This window comes from Eptesicus fuscus, chromosome 12 (assembly GCF_027574615.1).
Source record: "Eptesicus fuscus isolate TK198812 chromosome 12, DD_ASM_mEF_20220401, whole genome shotgun sequence".
Lineage (NCBI taxonomy): Eukaryota > Metazoa > Chordata > Mammalia > Chiroptera > Vespertilionidae > Eptesicus > Eptesicus fuscus.
The window spans coordinates 14326771-14346962 of record NC_072484.1 but is presented as its reverse complement, the minus strand read 5'-3'; the positions used below and the strand labels follow the sequence as shown (position 1 = coordinate 14346962).

At 42.3% G+C, this 20192-nt stretch overlaps 1 protein-coding gene across 1 annotated transcript in view; it reads left to right on the top strand.

The window, feature by feature from the left end:
• KIZ (kizuna centrosomal protein) overlaps window positions 1-15247 on the top strand; it is a 132220-nt gene extending 116973 nt beyond the window's left edge. Inside the window, exons 11-14 of the mRNA XM_054724101.1 lie at window positions 18-119; window positions 3300-3396; window positions 13119-13162; window positions 15099-15247. Coding sequence (XP_054580076.1) covers window positions 18-119; window positions 3300-3396; window positions 13119-13162; window positions 15099-15202 — 347 coding nt within the window. The 3' untranslated portion in view covers window positions 15203-15247. The remainder of the gene's footprint in view (window positions 1-17; window positions 120-3299; window positions 3397-13118; window positions 13163-15098) is intronic.
• Window positions 15248-20192: the final 4945 nt, after the last annotated feature.

The following is a 20192-nucleotide window of genomic DNA, read 5'->3' as shown; positions in this document are numbered from 1 at the left end:
TTTTTTGTCATCTATAGAAACAAAAGTCTACCAGTGGCTGAAGCAGTCTGCCCTTCGGGATAATACAGATCCAACTGAGGACAGAATCCAAAAGGACGCTTCTGCCTCACAACTTGCAGGTGAGCAAGGGCAGATCCAGCACTTGAAATCAGTGTCTAGGACGGCACAGGGTGGTGGCCAGTGCTGGGTTCAGGGAAGGGTGGTCATTCTTTGAAGGTTTCTGGAGTTTGCCTTGTAACAAACTGTCACTGTCAGAAGGAGCCAGTACTTTTTCAGTTGTTAATGAACACAAGTTTGGAAAAGTCTTCCCTCCTGAATACATTCTGGCCCCTCAAGGTGATGGCGCTTACAGACCCTTGGATTCTGCCTGCATGCACGTGATAGCAACTTGTCACTAAGTACCACAGGAGACACATCCAATTCCTTTTCTTCCCACATCTTCCAATTTCTTAAGTATCAATGGGAGCACCATCCTAGGCTACCCAGAATTTTGAGGTATTTGCGGGTTCTTTAGATAAAAAGACTAAATTCCAGTAAAAACTAGTTTTAAGCTTAAGTGTAATTTTCTCTGTTTTCTAATATTTTATTGTATTTTTATAATTTTCAGTGGTGTTTATTTTATTACACCTTTTTTTAGTATAAGTCAGCTCAGTTCCCTCTGTGAAAATAAATAAATTAATACTGAAGGAAGTACACTTTAATGTTACTTTTACATAGGACACCATACCATTAGTTTTATCTATCAGAATGAAAAATGATTTTTTAACAATATTTTTATTGATTTCAGAGAGGAAGGGAGAGCGAGAAAGAGATAGAAACATCAATAATGAGGAAGAATCATAGATGGGCTGCCTCCTGCATGCCCCCTACTGGGATCGGGCCCACAACCCAGATATGTGCCCTTGACCGGAATTGAATCCAGGACCCTTTGGGTCCACAGACTGATGCTCTATCCACTGAGCCAAACCGGCTGGGGCGAAAAATGACTTCTTAATATCACATGATACCCTGTCCATATTCAGATTTCCCAACTGTCTCAGAGATGTGTTCACTAGACAGACACTTTTTTTGAGAGACATACTTAATGGTACATCAGACTTGTCTTTGAAGAGCTATTTCCTAGTTAACTGTAATGTTAGAATCGGTTGCTACAAAATCTATTTTGGTTGTTTTGAGGATTCAGTGAGCCACTGAGGCTTAAATATCCAGCACTGTGCCTGTTGGAGAAAAGCCCCCAGGAGGGCTGGCGAGTGGTGGTGGTGGTGGTGGTGGTGGTGGTGGTGGTGGTGATTTGAACTCCATGAACATGAGACATTGGAGTTTGTTGAGGTATTAAAACAGGGCCTCTGCCCGCAATAGAGACCTTCGTCACTTTGGAGAGATAGAGCACTTGTGAGCCCTTAAATGTTTGCTTTTCATCTCCTTCTTCACATTTGAGTCATAGAATTAGAACCCAGGGGAACTTACCCAACCCCCTCATTTTACAAGCGAGGCCCCAAGAAAGTAACGTCTCTTTCTGAGCGTTATAGCTGGTTAGCAGACATGCATAGGTGACTCCACAGATTTATTGTTGGTAAGTGTACTTCAGATAGTTAATTGGACAGGTTCAAAGGATGAGTAAATATGATATAAGTTGTAGTCTGTTGGATGTGTATCAAAATTATAGTATTATTAATGTATTAATAATTAAACATATTTTGTTCGTTCATTCATTCATAAGTGAAGTGATACTATATGGGTTTTGTAGTCAAGTATCCCTAGATTCAGTTTTCTCACTCCACACTTAAAATTACACTATGTGCTTTGCAACATTCTTTTTTTTTTTTTTTAAATAATTTTATTGATTTTTACAGGGAGGAAGGGAGAGGGATAGAGAGCCAGAAACGTCGATGAGAGAGAAACATCGACCAGCTGCCCTCTGCACAACCCCTACCGGGGATGTGCCGCAACCAAGGCACATGCCCTTGACCGGAATTGACCTGGGACCCTTCAGTCCACAGGCCGACGCTCTTCCACTGAGCCAAACCGGCTTCAGCGTGCTTTGCAACATTCTAAGTTGTCATCGTTGGGATCTCCGAAGTGCTTCTAGTAGTGTTGGCAGTCATTGCAGTTAGATACTGCCTCTGGGATTTCTTTTGCATTTGGTCATGCATTACTTTCTCCTTCTCATTCTCACTCTGACCCTGGGGGCTTCTCTGAGCTCCAAAAAGAAGCAGGAAGTAGGCTCGGAGGGAGAGGGAAATGGAAGCCAGGTACCCGTGTTAAACTTCACAGCACGGTTCCAGGTGGTGGTGGGGATGTGCACTCTGAACTCGGGAGCCACCCCCAAGTCTAACTATTGAAGAAGCAGTGCATGTTTTAATTACTTTCTACACCAGATGTCTTGGGTTTTTGTCTCTGGACCTGTCTCTAAAGAAAGCCCCTTAAACCTGGTGCCTTTGTTTTCATATCCGAAATGACCAGGTCCTGTTAAGCACCTGCAGACCTGCGCAGGCTGCTCATAGACACATTATCAAGAGAATCCCTCTGCTGTGGAGGTTCTATGCAGGCAAGCAGATTACGGGGCAGAAAGTCATCCAATGCCTTTTGCTGAGATGCCCTTGCACTCTCTGTCTGTGATCTTGGGCAAACTGCCAGTTAAGAATCAGACTTGTAACAAACACATCCAAGGCTGCTGACTCCCAGGAGGCACAGGTCAGGAATTGCCCCACAAATTGGGGGCATCATGGGGTTTCCACAACTCCAGGGGAAAAGGTGCCTTGTGCATCTTCCCCATCAACCTTTTCAGGCTGGTTAAAGAGTGGCCTTAATGGATCTCAGTGGAGATTCAGTCTCCTCTGCAAGATGGAAAAATAGAGGATTGGGCAGAGGCACTTTAAAAGGTGGGTGGTGTGGGCAACTGTACCCAGGAGTGTCAGTTATTTCTGAGACCTGGTTCTTTGCACCCATTAAGTTGGTGCCTGTGTGTTATAACAATGTGAATTATCTAGAGCTTGATGCCATAGTGGGGATCCATGTGCTTACCCGTGCATCTTGATCATTTAAAATGGTATTCTTTGAATGATATTATTGTTCACTTTTTGTGGATTCTGTGTATCACTGGAAAAACCCCCACTTCTTTTCAGTATTCTACCAACAATGTTATTTCTTGCCTCAAAAGCCCCCTTGCTTTCTGTGGCTTGAACAGCATCTTCCTCTGCTGACATTTTACCAAAGTTACTGTGAGGCCCCTTCTTTCTTTGTTGTGTCTGTTGCTGTCTGGAGGCTAATGCTCCCTCTCCTGTTTGTGCTTGTCACAGGTTTGAACGTTGGCAGTGGTGCACTGAAGACAACGACAACTAACAAAATCACATCGGAAGCTAGTTTTTCATCTAGCGAAAGAAGTCCTTTGTCAAGGTAAAGTCATGAAAGCCTTTCTGAATGGTGGCCACAAGATGAGAAATGTCACTACGCAATGAATCAAACTTCAGCTACATGTTATTTTGTTGTGTGACTTGATGGAAGGTTCTGGTTCTGGTGTTTATCTAAAATAACAGTTGAAACTTCAGTCTACCTTTGAAAATATTTGCACCAGAGCCAAGTATTGTTTTGCAGCTGTTGTTTCCGTGGTTTAAGACTCAATTGACACCTCAGTGAACCACAAATTAGCGTCTACAGCTGCTCGCAGTAGGGCTGCTTAGAGACCACACAATGGAAAGGGGCAGAGAAAACATCGGACCTTAAAGGAAATAAAGTGGCCTGTTTCTTCTTTCTGAGACAGCTGATGTATATACAGCATTGCTGGCTGTTTGTTTTTGTACTCCTCTTTTGTACTAAGTATTTGGGCTACATTATACTTTCCTTTTCTATCTTTTCTTGCTTATTTTCCATAAAGAACAAAATTTATTTCTTCACATTTTTTTAACGGTAGCACTTCTAAGTTTTTCAAGCCATGATAAGTGAGTTGTGTGCTGGATTTGTCATCAACATAAAATGCTAATCGTGCAGTGGCATGAGTCAGTTAGCAAGAATTTATAGATGGGAATAGAAGCAAGCGTCTGATGAAGTACCTTCCTTTTTGCTTTGGGATGAATATCATTTAGAAGTTACTACAAGTTCCCTTTTGTAGTAACATTTCTCATTTTAAAAATCCTATGGATGAGTGCATTACATTTGGATTAACTGCTTAGCCCAAATTTTAAAACAGGAACTTCACATTTCTGGTATCCCATAAGATAAAGTGATTTGATCCAGAAATAATAGTGTTTTTAAAATGAAAAAATCTATTTTCATTTATAGTTTGAAAAGCATTACAATATTTTTAGGACCTGGAATATATTTTTAAAACATTGATATTAAGAAATTGAATTCTGCTTTTAGAAACCTGATAAGTTTAATTCTAAGGAATTACTCATTTAGTTATCTGAACCTTTAACACCTGGATTTTCATCCATGTTTTTGAAGGAAGTGTGAGATGAATTATGGGTCAGGAAGTGTATTGAAGTATTATATTTTTATGATTATACTATAAATTCAAGTTTTAGGTCTTCTAAAAGGGATTTTAAAAGACAAATTCTACAGGTAGTTTTTAGCACTTACTGTTACAATTTGGCATAATAATACAAGCATTTAGTTTTTAAAGATGGTTAGAAATGTTAGTTTTTATTATATTTTGGAGGCATTAAAAACCTGATTCTTCTTAAACTTTTCTTTATCTGTATCCTTCAGGCAATTTTAAAGACATTCAGAAAGCAGTTGGATTCTGCAGAACATTTTCTCAGCCTGATCAGTTCATGTCTTACTCCTCTACTTCATTATAGAAAGCAATCTTTTTTCTTTTTCAGTTTGAGTCAGGGACCTTTTGTTATTACTGTTTTTTCTGCATGAAATTAATTTCCTAAATAAATTACAAGTAATCACATCACCCCCTTTAAGGAAAAAAAATTCTGCACGGAAGCCTTGGTCCTAATCCAGTGAGGAAAAGGTCTGGGCGCCAAGTAGTGGGTTTGGATGTTTCTGGTTTTGTTCTTAGTTGTTGTTAATACGCCACCCTGGGCTTTGGAGAGCTCTGATTTTGCTGTTTGTGCCTGAATTCACTGAAATTTCTTAGAGGCTTACATTTAAAGATCCCACTTACTACAGTCACTCCTCGTGCTTTATTGCTTTTACAAGTGGTCTCGAAACCAGTACTTGAGAATAAACATAACAGTGCAGTGCTGCTGTAGCACTTTTAAAAATTCTTCTTTGCTCTATTTTGTCAGTGAGCTGATGAGCAACCTCAAAAAAAAAAAAAAAAGACCCCGCTGGACCTAAAAAAAAAAAATGGCTTCCTCTGATGTCCTAGAGACAATAATTATGATGTGCTAGTTAAGCCCAAACTACAGCTGAGGGATTTTACTTTAAAGCAGTGGCTTGGGCGCAAAAATACATTTATAGCTCTTTGTCTGCACCTCATTATGTGTGGGCCTGATTCATTAAGTAATTGGTTTGCAGTTGTTTACATGAGTATTAAGGCCTTCTTTTCAGCCGCCTTTGAGAGATACATTGTGCAAATGTTGCCTGCGATGAATGCAGAATGAGGGCCAGAGGGTCCGTCCTATTGGCTAAACAGTGCACTCTGTTGAAAAGCCAGAGAAAGGGATTGGGTGCTGCTTTGCATAGCAATGGCTTTCTTAATAAGCGTTACAGATTAATACACACAAGCTATAAAAGATGCAAAGAGATACTCTTAGCACATTTATACATGCTCATTTCATTGTGACGGTGGTGGGGTCCGGGTGCTTTCATATTCCATTTTTCAGAACAGCAGCTTCAGTGCATGAGCCGTAATAGAATCCGATGTTTATTGTATTATAAATCACAGGCAAGCAGGCAGATCGGCAACAGTTTATTATTAAAGATTCTTTCAGTGTAAATCTTTTTCTACTATTGTATTTGCTTCGGCAAAATCATTTTGTGGTTGAGTGGGGATGAAAGGCATAATGTACGAAGGAGTGAGTCCTAATAGGAAGCTGTTCTCCGAGTAAAGACCACTTGTTCCCTTTTGTTCGGGGTGCATGCCAGAGCTTCCTCTCCTCTGCAAACATTGTCTTGCTTTACCTTCCCCAGGAAGCCGATTTCACTCTCCCAGATCCATTTATTCAATGGAGAGTATATTTTAACAGCCTGTCGCGTAACTTCAGTTTACTGGTTGGATCGAGATAACGTTTTACCAAAAGAAAAGGATGTGTGCTTACAACTTAATTGCTGGGGGGAAAGGTAGCAGAGGTCACCCAACCATCGCAGGCACCCTGGTAGAGCCTCCTTGGGTGGCATTCTGTACCAGCCCTGCAGCCACGGGAGTGGCCAGGGGAGGGCGCCAGGCTGCGGCTGATGCTCTGGGGACCGTGGTGTCTCTCTTCTTGCCTGGTCATTATGCCATTTCCTCCTGGGGCGATAAGAAGATCACAAAAAAATAAAAATGAGTGTTTCCTGGATGTGCTTTAGGTTCTCATATAAAAGCCCCCATCTGCATCTCTGGCTTAGCAAATCTGCATTCTCCTTAAATTCTACTGAATTAGCAGCTTCCTAAATAATCCACATGCTTTTCATAAAAAAGTATACTTCTCTTTTTTCTACACAGAGCACAAAAGAACAATGGCTTGATTAGCTAAATGGAAGGAATTAGTTAAGTTGACCCCAGGCAGCTAAAAAGCGGCGTCTGCTGCAGGGTTCCTGGTTAACCATCAGGGGGCGCTCAGACTTTGTTGAATTAGACTGTCTCAGACTTTGGTCTGCCTCTGAAACTTAAAATTAGTATTTATAGATTTGCTGGCATACTCATTGGGATTTTTTTTCTGGATTATTTTTTGCCTTCTGCTTTTCAGAATCAATCTCTAGATTCAGTAACAAAAAAATATCCTCAGGTAAGGATTCAAAAAAAGAAAAAAGATCCAGGCAAGAGATGCTGGATTTATTGACCAGAGGGTGGCAATGCGTAGGGAAAGAGTGAGAATTTTGGAAAGTAATAGGAAGTAACTTGGCAGGACCTAGGCAGGGATGGGGAACCTTTTTTCTGCCAAGGGCCATTTGGATATTTTTAACATCATTCAAGGGCCATATAAAATTATCAACTTAAAAATTAGCCTGCTACATATGGTCAAACATTTAATTAACTCACCCCTAATGCCTTGACAGGACCAGACAAATGATTTATGGCCCATGGGCTGAATGTTGCCTACCCCAGCTAGGGGATAATTGACTATGAGAGAGCAGAGGAGTGGAGAGGGGCTTGGGAGGGACTAGAGGGTTGGGGTACCATTGGCTGAGACAGGAGGAGGAACCTGGTTTGGTGGGGAGGGGACCATGCTGGGAGGATTGTGAGTTTAGTCATTGGATGGGTGTGTTCACCATGAGGATCTTTGGAGGCAGCCAAATAGAGCTAGCAAGTGAGTCTTGGGCATGTTCCTGGAGCTCAGACCAGTGTAGCAGGATATGGGGACCTGGCCTGTGCCCGCCTGCCCCTGTGCCCTTGCTCACGTCAAGGGATCCTGGCTGCCACATCCCACGGCATTCGCTCCTTAGTCCCAGCCTGTCCAAGTCTCCTTACTTCCTCAAGGATCCTGCAGCCACCCCATCACCCTCCCTGTGGTTTTTATTGGGCCACAAATAATAAATTAGCCTCTCTTTGCGCCCTACCACTGTTTTTATAATCCACCTCTCTTCTCTAGCACCTAGCCCAGTGTCCTCATGCAGTGGGATGTGGGTAAACATTGGACACAACCACAGTTGCGTTTAACGTGTGCATGTGTGTGGGATTTTTTAGTGTTAGTTGTTGGTGCCCACCTCATTGACAGTCTCCATGATTGTCAGTTAGCACTGGCCTCTTTCAGAATGTCATGGGGCCATCCTCTCTTCATGGAGAAATGGCCACAAGCCACTAGTTGGTCATAGCAAATAAAAAGGCACCAAGTTTAAAAGGAAAATTGAGCCCTGGCCAGTTTGGTTCAGTGGATAGAACGTCAGCCTGCGGACTGAAGGGTCCCAGGTTTGATTCCGCTCAAGGGCACATGCCTAAGTTGCAGGCTCGATCCCCGTGGGGTGTGTGCAGGAGACAGCTGATCAGTGATTCTCTCTCATCATTGATGTTTCTCTCTCTCCTTTTCCCTTCCTCACTGAAATCAATTAAAAAAAATTTTTTTAAGGAGCATTGATATAAACTGTCTAGAAGATGATATCTTCATGGAACTTGTTTTGCTGAAGAAATAAAAATGTAAATTGTGACAACTATGGCAAAAGGCAGGTTTTTAAGCCATGGGTTAACCAGATTTGACCCAAAGGGAAGGAGAAGATGAGTTCCAGGGGTTCCTGCATCAAGAGGACCAGAGTCCTGGCTGGGAGGAGTGATGGTACATGTTGGGATCTGTGTCTTTTCTCAGCAGTATTCCCATCTAAAAGGATGGAATCTGTTTTAGTGAAATAGTTTGTAAATCTAAATGCAAGTGAGTACTTTGGTAAAAACACAAGAATATAAGTCAAAATGGCAAGCAATACACAAGTGACAGTTTCTTGTTTAATATCTCTTTTGACCATTCAGTATTTTAAAAGAGAAAACAGGCTCAAAATGGTGTCACTTGTGATAAATCCCATTACACCAAACCTAGACTAAATACCTGATGTAATTGTAGTTTCAACCTTCTATAGGAATGTAATATTAATCAGTCAGTCTGGAATTTTCTCATTAATATCAATGAGATAATCTGTCCCAAAGGAAACTGAGGCAGTCTGCCTGATAACACCCCCATCTTCCCCCAAGAGGAAGTAACATTGCCTGAAACAATCCTTTCCTTTCTTGTGCCACCCAGTGTCTGTCTATAAAAGCCTTCCACATTGTATAGCTTCTTGGGGCTCCTTTCTGATTGCTAGATGGGTTGCTGCCCAATTCATGGCTTGTTCAATAAAGCCAATTAGATCTTCAAATTTACTTGGTAGAACTTTTGTTCTTTAAGGTATGAACCTTCAAGTATTTATTGGTTTTTGTTTTTTTAGTTTTTCATTTTTCAATTAACAGTTGACGTACAATTTTATGTTAGTTTTCAGATGTACACCTCAATGATTAGGTGATTAGACATTATATAACTTACTAAGTGATCATCCTGATAAATCTTGTACCAATCAGAGACCGTATATAGTTATTATAATATTGACTATATTGCCTCTGCTGTATTTTACATCCCCATGACTATTCTGTAACAACCAATTTGTACTTCTTAATTCCTCCAACTTTCACTCATCCCCCAACCCCCCTCCCATATGCAACTGTTAAAATGTTTTTTGTATTGCCCTGGCCAGTGTGGTCCAATAGGAGAGCATCAGGCTGCACACTGAAGAGTCTCGGGTTTGTTTCCGGTCAAGGGCACGTACCTGGGTTGCAGGTTCATTCCAGGCCCTGGTCAGACCTCATGCCAAAGACAACCAATCAATATGTCTTTCTCACATCTATCTCTCTCTCTATCTCTTCCTCTCTCCCTCCCTTCCTCTCTCCTTCTTTTTCCCTCTCCCTCTCCCTCCATCTTTCCCTTCCACTCTTTCTAAAAACAACAGAAAAATGTTCTATGTATCGATGAGTCTATTTATGTCTGCTTGCTTGTTTATTTTGTTTTTCAGATTCAATTGTTGATAATATGCATTTATTGCCATTTTATTATTCATATTTTTATCTTTTTCTTTTTCTTAAAGAAGATTCTTTGACATTTCATGTCTTACTGGTTTTGTGGTGATGAACTCCATTTAGCTTTTTGTCTGGAAAGCTCTTTGTATGTCCTTCAATCCTAAATGATAGCTTTGCTGGGTAGAGTAATCTTGGTTGTAGATCCTTGCTTTTCATCACCGTGAATATTTCTTGACACTCCCTACTTTCCTGCAAAGTTTCTGTTGAGAAATCAGCTGGAAGTCTTATGGGAGCTCTCTTTAAGGTAACTAACTGCTTTTCTCTTGCTACTTTTAAGATTTTCTCTTTGTCTTTAGCCTTTAGCATTTTAATTATGATGTGTCTTGGTATGGGACTCTTTGGGCTTAACTTGTTGGGGACTCTTCTGTGCTTCCTGGACTTGTATGTCTATTTACTTCAAAAGGTTTGGGATGTTTTCCATAATTGTTTTTTTACATAGATTTTTAATTTCTTGCACTCTCTCTTCTCCTTCTAGCACCCCATAATGCAAATGTTGGTATGCTTAAAGTTTTCCCAAAAGCTCCTTACACTATCTTCATATGTTTTCATTCTTTTTTCTTTTTGCTGTTCAGATGTTTTATGCTTCCCTGTATTCTAAATTGCTGATTTGATTTTCAGCTTCATCTAATCTACTGTTGATTCCCTATAAATTATTCTTCATTTTAATTAGTGTATCCTTCATTTCTGACTGATTATTTTTTATATCTTTTATGTCCTTTTTCATGCTGTTGAAATTCTCACTAAGTACCTTGAGCATCCTTATAACCATTATTTTGAACTCTGTATCTGGTAGTTTGCTTGCTTCCATTTCATTTAGTTCTTTTTTTAAAATATATTTTTTATTTCAGAGAGTAAGGAAGAGGGAGAGAGAGATAGAAACATCAATGATGAGAGAGAATTATTGATCAGCTGCCTTCTGCATGCCCCCTACTGGGGATCGAGCCCACAACTTGGGCATGTGCCCTTGACCTGAGACCCTCCAGTCCACTGAACCAAACCGGCCAGGGCACATTTAGTTCTTTTACTGAAGAAGCTTTTCTTTTCTTTCATTTGAGACCTGTTTTGTGGTATGTTCTTTTAATCTCCACATTTTGTCTACTTCCCTGTGTTTGGATCTATGTATTAGATAGAGCTTCTATGTCTCCCAGATTTGGTAGAATGGCCTTGTGTATAGGTGTCTTGTAGGGCCAAGTGGCACTCCTTCCCCAGTTGGGCATTCCAGGTGTACTCCTGTGTGGGCTGTGTGCACTGTCCTGTTGTTGTTGAGCCTTAATTGCTGTTGGTGTCATTAAAAAGGATTGACCCAAGGCCAATCGGCTGTAAGAACTGAGAACCAGCTGCAACTACAGCTTCAGTGGGGCTATGGTGTTCACCGAGTCCACCCCTTGGAGTATGTAGCTTGTGGAGATGTTAGGGTTGTTATCCAGCATGGTCTGAAGCTGTCCACCAGGTGCACTGGCTTTGGGACCTCCCAGGAGTTGTAAGGTCAGCCACCACTTGTACCCTGCCTCACACTACCAGGCACAAGGTACCAAGCGATCTGCAGATGGCTGCTACTTGAGTTGGGCTTAGAGTTGCCTTGGAGAGGCCAAGCTGCAAACCAAGGCTAACTGCCACTTAGTGCCGGGTCTGGGGCCACTTAGCAAGAGATATGGGGTATTCAGAGGCCAAATGCTGCTTATTTGAGAGATTTTAGGAAAGTCCAAAGCATGAGGCAAGAGAGGCCATTTGTATGGAGAAACTATTGGAAATGGCTTGGGAGAGCCAGCAAGTTGGTGGAGCAGGATCTCAGGGAATCTCCAAAATGGGCAAACACTGTGAGCCAAGTTGATGGAGACTCAGATATTGTGCCCATCTGCCAGCTCTGTGGGGGTTTAGGGGGGCGGGAGGGAGGGGGGCTTAGAAAAGGAACAATGGCCTCTGTCAACACTTCTGGCAGAAAGCTGCCCCCCAGCTCTTGCCTTGATACCAGACAATTCAGAGCCTCAGAAAGAGTGAGTCTGAGTAAGTCCAGGCAGGGGCCCTTTAAGAGGAACTGCCTTGGACTCTAGCAGCCTCTATCTCCCTCAGCCACACTCCCCATTGGTTTTTACAGCCAGAAGTAATGGGGACTTCTCTTCCTGGCTCTGGAACCCTGGGCTGGGAGGCCTGGTGTAGGGCTGGGACTCCTAGTGCCTCAGGGAAGACTTCCACAGCTGAAATATCCCTCCTGATTTTAAACCGCCATACATGGGAGTGGGACCAGCCTGTTCCATGTTTCTGCCCCTCCTATCTGTCTCAGTGTGGCTGCTTCTTTAAATCTCTAGTTGAGGACTTCCATTCAGCTATATTTTAGGGCAGTGGTCGGCAAACTCGTTAGTCAACAGAGCCAAATATCAACAGTACAACGTCTGAAATTTCTTTTGAGAGCCAAATTTTTTAAACTTAAACTTCTTCTAACGCCACTTCTTCAAAATAGACTCGCCCAGGCCGTGGTATTTTGTGGAAGAGCCACACTCAAGGGCCCAAAGAGCCGCATGTGGCTCGCGAGCCGCAGTTTGCCGACCACGGGTTTAGGTGGTTCTCAATTATGGTTGTTCTGTAGTTTAGTTGTAATTTTGATGTGGTTGTGGGGCTGAACATTAGAGAATTTAAGTATAATTTTAAAATTGAATGATGTTCCCACAGGGGACTTTTAAATTCATTAAAACTGCAAAAGCTCTTGAAAAGGAGCACTGATGTGGGCATCATATCCCATAGAGCCAGTTTCTTGTTTGATTGACTCTAGCAGACAAGCTGGATGCATTAGACACTTGCATTTTTATGCACGTGATACACAGAGACTTAAACATGGATTTCTAGGATACTTGTATTTTTTTCTGCCACATGTTAATATGTTTAACTAAGGAAAGTGAGAGTTTATTTTTAACTCCTTTGTTAAAACGTTTAAGTATTGGCTTGATGAAGATAAGTATTTTAACTTCCTCATCAACTTCTTGTATCCTAACATCTTGAACTCCCTACTTCAGGTATTTCTCTTTTAGTTTGTCTACAAGTGCTAACGCTTTACACATTGGTTTTTTCCAGAGACTGTTGAGGGGAAATCGGTCCTCTGTCTCACTGCCTTGCATTCATTCTCCAGAAACAACACAGTGTGCAGTGCCCCATGGCACACGGGCTGCCGAGCGGAGTCCGACTCAACTACTGCAGAGCCAACACTCAGGGGCAGCAGCGAGGCTGTTGTAATAGGGACCCTCCCACCAAAGCATCAGCAAACACCTCTGGCCACAGCAGGCCTGACATTTTCTTTTTGCTTTTAAAAGTTGGGGAGTAAATGTAAATTTTCTGGCCTTTCAGTGAATAGCGTGCTTCTTCCCTAAGGTGCTTTTTGTAAAAATATTAGTGTGGTTATCTTTTTCTTTAGAACTCAGGTTATTTCTTTATTTTACAGTCATGAAAACAAAAAGAAACTAACTACCAACTTGAAGTCTAAAGGTAAGGTAAATAACTGGAGGCCAGATTGCCATTCTCTGTTCTGACCAAAAGGACTGTTTGTGACATGAATTTGTTTTCTGGTGTAAGGGCTATGAAGCACACCTGTGATCACAAGGGCAGTCCTTGCAATTCTCCCTGGGGTGATGTTGTCTGTGAGGGGGTTAGAGGGCTTCAGTGACAGAGCTGTGACCTTAGAACACATGGGTGCCATAGGTCAGAAGCATAGCATTTTAATTTGCAAGTATGAATATGCAGGGAGTCCTGACCTCAACATATAATTGATTACCAGCACTGGTATATTCTACCTGTGAAATGTTTTTTGCCTCTGTCCCCATCCTCACTGCCAATGCCCTGCAAGTACCCACTTCTCAAGACGTGAAGGGCTCTTGCAGGAGACTCAAACTGGTTTTTTAACATCCTACCTCTTCTCAACTCCTGACTGTCCTGCACCTGCCCACCAGCATCTACAACCTCATTTAACCTTCTTACCTTCCTGATTAAGAATTGCCAATGCCTTCTCACCATCTACAGGATAAAGTCCACACTTTCTCCCTTTTTGGTCTGTCCCCATCCCTACTCTCCAGCTCAGCTCTTCCAAGAGTCTTATCCTCTTTAAGTCTAATCACAACCTTATGCTGTGTGCCTTTGCTCATGTTACTCCTTCTCTATAACGTTCCTTTTTCTTTTCCTCAGCCTACCAAGCTCTTGTTCAACCTTTAACACCCTGCTTACAAGGAGAGTCTAACCTTCCTTTCACATAGCATTCTGGGATATTCCCAGTTGAGCTTGGTCTCTATCTATTCCTGTCTCCTTAAACCCATTTCTAGTGGGTTGTAATTGAGAACATGGATTTGAGTCAGACGACCTGGGTGGGACTCCTGGCTTGACCACCCACTGCTGATGATTTGGCCAGTTACTTAACCTCTTGCAGCCTCAATTTGATCAGTAAAACAAAGATCTTAATACTTACCTTACCAGGTTGGTAGAAGGATTAATTGGAGTCATACATAAGAAGGCATCACAGAGCTGACAGGTCATGCCATGTAGATATTGGTAGTCATGGAGATTGTCAGTGTAGCAGACAATATGCCCCACCACATCCTGTCTGATCACTGTGGGGGTCACCTCAACAGTTCACTGGCATGCCCTTGGCCTTCTATGTCAGGCAGCTGTGTATCTCCACCTGAGGGCTTTGTCTGACCACAGGAGCAGATAAAGCTCCTTTCTCACAGGGCAGCCCAAAGTGCCAGGGAGTTGATGCCCTGGTTGAGAACAACCCTCACACAATGAGACATGGGAGTTGGTGGACAAATTATCTCACTTCCTTATTCTTCTTTGGGGCAATTTGAGGAGAGTTCTGCAGTCTCTCAGAGGGTCCCCTGCAGGACCACCGCCACCAGCCTTTCTCATCAACGGCCCCTGTGGCTTTCTCTCTTCCCTGTGTCACTCTCCCAGTTCTCCTAACCCCCATCATTCTCAAGATTACCTCCAAAATAAACCATGTGTACCCAGACCTTTGTGCCAGTGTAAACCACATCTTCCCTTCTCCTCTCTGCTCTTGTGAAGAACAGAGGGAGATCAAGGTGGAGAGGCAGCTCAGTGAGATGGTATCAGACCTAATAAAACACCCAAGTAATCCTGCTTCTGTGTTAATCCTGATTTAAAATCCCAATCCTACAGTAAAGAGTTGGACACAACAGAAGGGCAAAGAAAGTATTCTGTAAAGTGTTTTCCATAACAATACATAGAACACACTGTAAAATATGTAAATTTGTGCAGTATAGATATGCATTCCAGGTGTATCTGGTCAGGTACATCACATGAAGTCCCTAGTAGGCCTTTTGCAGACCAGTGCTCCAATTAACCAGTCCAGCTAATTAAACTGGGATAATCAAGGTACCAAGATGTTAAATAGCTGTCTTCTTTTCTCTTCCAGCCTTCTGGGGTGAGTCTGATGACACTAACTCAGAAATTGAAGCTGCTTTACGTCCTAGAAACCATAGCACATCCACAGATGATTTTGGTGATTTTTATGACTAATAAACTGTAACTGTTCTTGAAATAAAGTATTTAAACAAATTGAAACCCTGTCTTCATATGTGATTTCCAAAACAAATGAGTCCTTTTAAGTTTTCTAATTGTTTAATATGAAAACTTGGGACCACATTGCCATCCCACTGAAATTTTGACATAACTAGAGGCCTGGTGCATGAAATTCATGCACGGGTAGGGTCCCTAGGCCTGGCTGGCAATCCGGGCTGATCAGGGGCCTTCCGGCTGCCAGCTGGGGCCTTCCTTCATTCTGTGCCGCCCCCTGGTGGTCAGCACAAGTCATAGCAAGTGATCGAACTCCCAGTCTCCTGGTTGAACTCCTGAGGGGACACTTTGCATATTAGCCTTTTATATATATAGACTAGAGATCTGGTGCACGAGATTCGTGCACTCGGGGTGGGGGGTCCCCTCAGCCTGGCCTGAGCCCTCTCACAGTCCAGGAGCTCTTGGGGGATGTCCAACTGACAGCTTAGGCCCACTCCCCACCATCAGTCAGACATCCTTAGCACTACCGCGAAGGCAGGAGAGGCTCCCGCCACTGCTGCTGTGCTCGCCAGCTGCGAGCCTGGCTTCTGGCTGAGCAGTGCTCCACCTGTGGAAGTGTACTGACCACCAGGGGGCAGCTCCTGCATTGAGCGTCTGCCCCCTGGTGGTCAGTGTACATCATAGCGACCGGTCATTCTGCTGTTCAGTCGGTTTGCATATTAGCCTTTTATTATATAGGACTAGAGGCCCAGTGCACAAAATTGGGGGGGGGGGCGGTGTCCCTCAGCCCAGCCTGCACCCTCTCCAATCTGGAATCCCTCTCACAATCTGGGACTGCTGGCTCCCAACTGCTCACCTGCCTGCCAGCCTGATCACTCCTAACCACTCCCCTGCCAGTCTGTTCGACACCTAACTGCTCCCCTGCTGGCCCAATTGCCCCCAACTGCCCTCTCCTGCCGGCCTGGTCACCCCTAACTGCTCTCCCTTGCAGGTCTGGTCGCCCCCAACTTCCCTCCCCTGCAGGCCTGGTCCCCCCAACTGCCCTCCCCTGCAGGCCTGGTTGCCCCCAACTGCTCTCTCCTGCTGGCCTGGTCACCCCTAACTGTCCTCCCCTGCCGGCCATCTTGTGGCAGCCATCTTGTGACCACATAGGGGCAGCCATCTTTTGTGAGGGTGTGATGGTCAATTTGCATATTACCTCTTTATTATATAGGATTATGAAGTAGCATATTCATTTTTCAGTGTTATCAAGAAGCAAAGTGATGAATTCAGTACCCATAAAAATTCAAATTGTTTTCTCTGTATAAATTGACAAACTGATCCTAAAATCCATATGGAAATTTTAAGAGACCCAGATTTGCCAAAACAGTTTTGAAAAAGAAAAACAAAGTTGAAGTACTCACACTTCCCAATTTTGAAACCTACTAAAAACTTGCAGTAATTAAGACAGTGTGGTACTAAAACAGACATATAGATCAATGAAATATTGATTTATATGTAATCTAGAATTGATAATGCAGAGATAAACCCTCACATTTATGATAATTTAATTTTTAAAAAATATATTTTTATTGATTTCAGAGAGGAAAGGAGAGGGAGAAAGAGAAACAGCAATAATGAGGGGGAATCATTGATTTCACACACACACACACACACACACACACACACACTCCCCACCAGGGATTGAGCCTGCAACCCAGGTATGTGCCCCAACTGGGAATTGAACCATGACCTCCTGGTTCGTAGGTCGACAATGCTCAACCACTAAGCCACACCAGCCGCGCTATGTTCATTTAATTTTTGATAAGGATACCAAGACCATCATAGGGAAAGTATGATCTTTTCAACAAATGATGCTGGGACAACTAGATAGTTTTATGCAAGAGAATGAAGTTGGGTTCCTGCCTCGCACTGTATACAAAAATTAACTCCAAATGGATCAAGGACCTAAATGTAAGAGTATAAAACTCTCAGAAGAAAGCATAGATGTAAATCTTTGTGACCTTGCTTTAGATAGTGGTTTCTTAGATATGACACCAAAAGCAATAAAATAGAGAAAACTAGATAAATTGGACTTTATCAAAATTAAAAATTTTTTTTAATATAAAGGACACCACCAAGAAAGCAAAAAGACATTTGGAGGCAAATGATGAAGTGGAAGGGAACTATCAAGAAATTCATTTAGGATCAGCTCAAGATGGCAGTGGAATAGGTGAATCTTGCTTGCAGCTCCTCCCAGAACCAAACTGGAAATTAACTTATTTAATTGGCCCATATTTTCCTTTTTATATGTGTACAACAGTGGGATGATTTTTTAAATTTTTAAAAATTATAGTAAAATACACATAAAATTTACTATCTTAGCCATTTTTAAGTGTACCATTCAGTGGCATTAAGTACATTTACACTGTTGTTTAACTATCACCATCCCCAGAATTCTTTTCATCTTGTACAACTGAAACTCTGTACCCACTGAACAATAACTCCCCATTCACAGCCACTCTCCAAATGTCATACAAGTATATCTGATTGGTAGGACCTACCTAAATCACAACGAGGCTTCAAGGGAATCTAGAAAATGTAGTTTTTAGCTTTTCAGGTTCTGATGACAATGGCTCTGTGAGCTTCTGGTAAGGTCATAGCAAGGCATACAACCAGAGGCTAGAACTGATGTTGAGCATCATTCTACCTTATCTATTGTAAATATCTACCAGTACTGGTCCTGGAGTATGCTGGGGGTTATTCTAAACGGAAATCATATCTAGAGGTGAATTCTTTGAGTTTGCAACACCAAAGTTGACCTCACTTAACTGTCCCTTAACTCCGAAAAGAAGCCTATGCAGGGTCTCCCATCAACAGTGGAAGAGGACATTCTCCAGGCATAAACACCATCAGGGCCAATCTGAGCTGAAAACTTCTCACAGATCAGAGCCATAAAATAGCCTGCATTTGCTGCCACTAGGACTTGGCTATCCTTGAACTTCTCGTCTCATTGAATTGCTTTTCTAATTGCACTTCCTTTTTAAATGGTCAACAGGCCACTGTGTCCTCCCAGACTTTCCTCATTACCATGTGGTTTCATACTTTCGGCATTCCATTGTGTTACTGACTGATGAGATTGTTAAGGCCCAGTTCTCTATTTGTGACAGCTTGTGAGTTCCCTCATCCTTTTCCTTAACAAAAAAAAAAAAAAAAAAATGAGGAGCCCAAACAACTACACATACTAACAGCTTTCATCTAATTCTCAAGCTTTCATCTACTTTTCAGTATTCCTGTCACTAGCAGTTGTGACAGCAGCAGAGTGCTTTGGTGACCATCAGATTTTGATGTATCAAACTGGCAAAATTACATTAAAGAAGATGGCAATGATTCTAGGCCCAGATCCAAATAGATAAGGATTATGTTACACAAGAACTTGCCCCAAGTGAGAGAATCAGAACTCATCCAATTGAAAGACTTACTAGTATTCAGCAGCCTAGATTTCAAGTCTAACTGCCTTTGGTAGTGGTTCTATATGTTTACCTCAAATCATCTGGAAATCTCTGGCTCCTTAAGGTAGCTCCCTTAACATTTTATACCTCCCTCCACTGATGTTTTCCATTTCCTCAGGCCAGTCCAGCCATTGACACAAAGACTAATATTTGATGACAGATGGCTCTGTGAGCTTCTGGTAAGGCCATATTTCACTTTGGAATGCCAGCAACAACCGAATTCCTCTAGAGTCTCATTTATTATACTATGATTGTGCACAAACTCATTAGATGTAAAACATTCTGCCAGTCAACTTGATCCTGCTCTTCCCCAGCTGTCACACTGGCAGCTCAAAGACGATGACAGATGATACTGATGGGCAATACAACTGCCATCTCCACATTCCCAAATGTAATGCTGGATGCTCCTTGACCAAGAGGATGTGCTAGAGAAAAGAGCAAGGGGCCACTTTGCAGCATCCTACTGTTTAATCACCCTGGTAGTTTACTGATGGCATTCCTAAGGCCCCCTTGGCCAGGTCTTCCCAGCACTTGCAAGCACACTTATGGCAACTGTATGAATTAACTGAAATCAAACCATATCCTATGCCCCGGTGCCATTAGAATGCTATCAGTCCTGCATCCTGGTCCGAATTCTTGGCAAGGACTAGTTCTTTCTCCCTTTCCAGGTAGGCCTGCATTGGTCTCAATGCTCAAACATTTCTCATAGGCATTTTTGCATAATATAAGAAGTAACCATTTATTCTATCACTCATTTAACAAGAGCATTTATTCCAGAGTACTTGGTATGCCCTAGATACTATGCCAGGCCAAATATATGAAGAGATGAATTTGGTGTGTATCCCTGTAAATTGTTTAGGTAATGTTTTAGCTACTGTGACAAATAGACTCCCAAATACAGTAGCTTTTAATATATGAAAGTTTATTTCTTTCTCATCAACAGCCCCAAGCTTGGCAGGTGACTTTGCTCTTGCACATTAAAAAATCCAGTCCCTTCCCATTTTGTTCCTCCTCCATCCCCAGGGCATCATCCTGGTCTGCATGGCCAACCTGGGTGGTAGGTACGAGAGGAGGGAAAGAGCGGAAGTCCTAGGAGAGGGATTTCCTTTTAAGAAGTGGCATGGGAATTTCTCACATTCCACTGGTGAGTACTTAGTTATCAAACCTAGTCAGACCATTAACAATATTTTTTTTGCATGAAGAAAAACAATACACACAGGCATGCACACACAGTTATAATTCTTGGTTTGCACATTATCTGGTCCCGAAGCCAAATAAGTTGACAAATTTCTTATTGATGCTGCATGGAAGGTTCTTGAAGGTGCTTGGTGAGCTTATATTGCCTTTACATCATGTGGATAGTCATTATTTTAATTTAATAAATGCAAAATGTTTACAGGAACTTTCAAAGGTTATTCATGATCTCAATCCTTTAAGGTGGAGTCCCTTTCCTGTGAGTCCTCTGCCTGGAGGGAAAGGCGCCATGGCCCTTAGTTTAGATG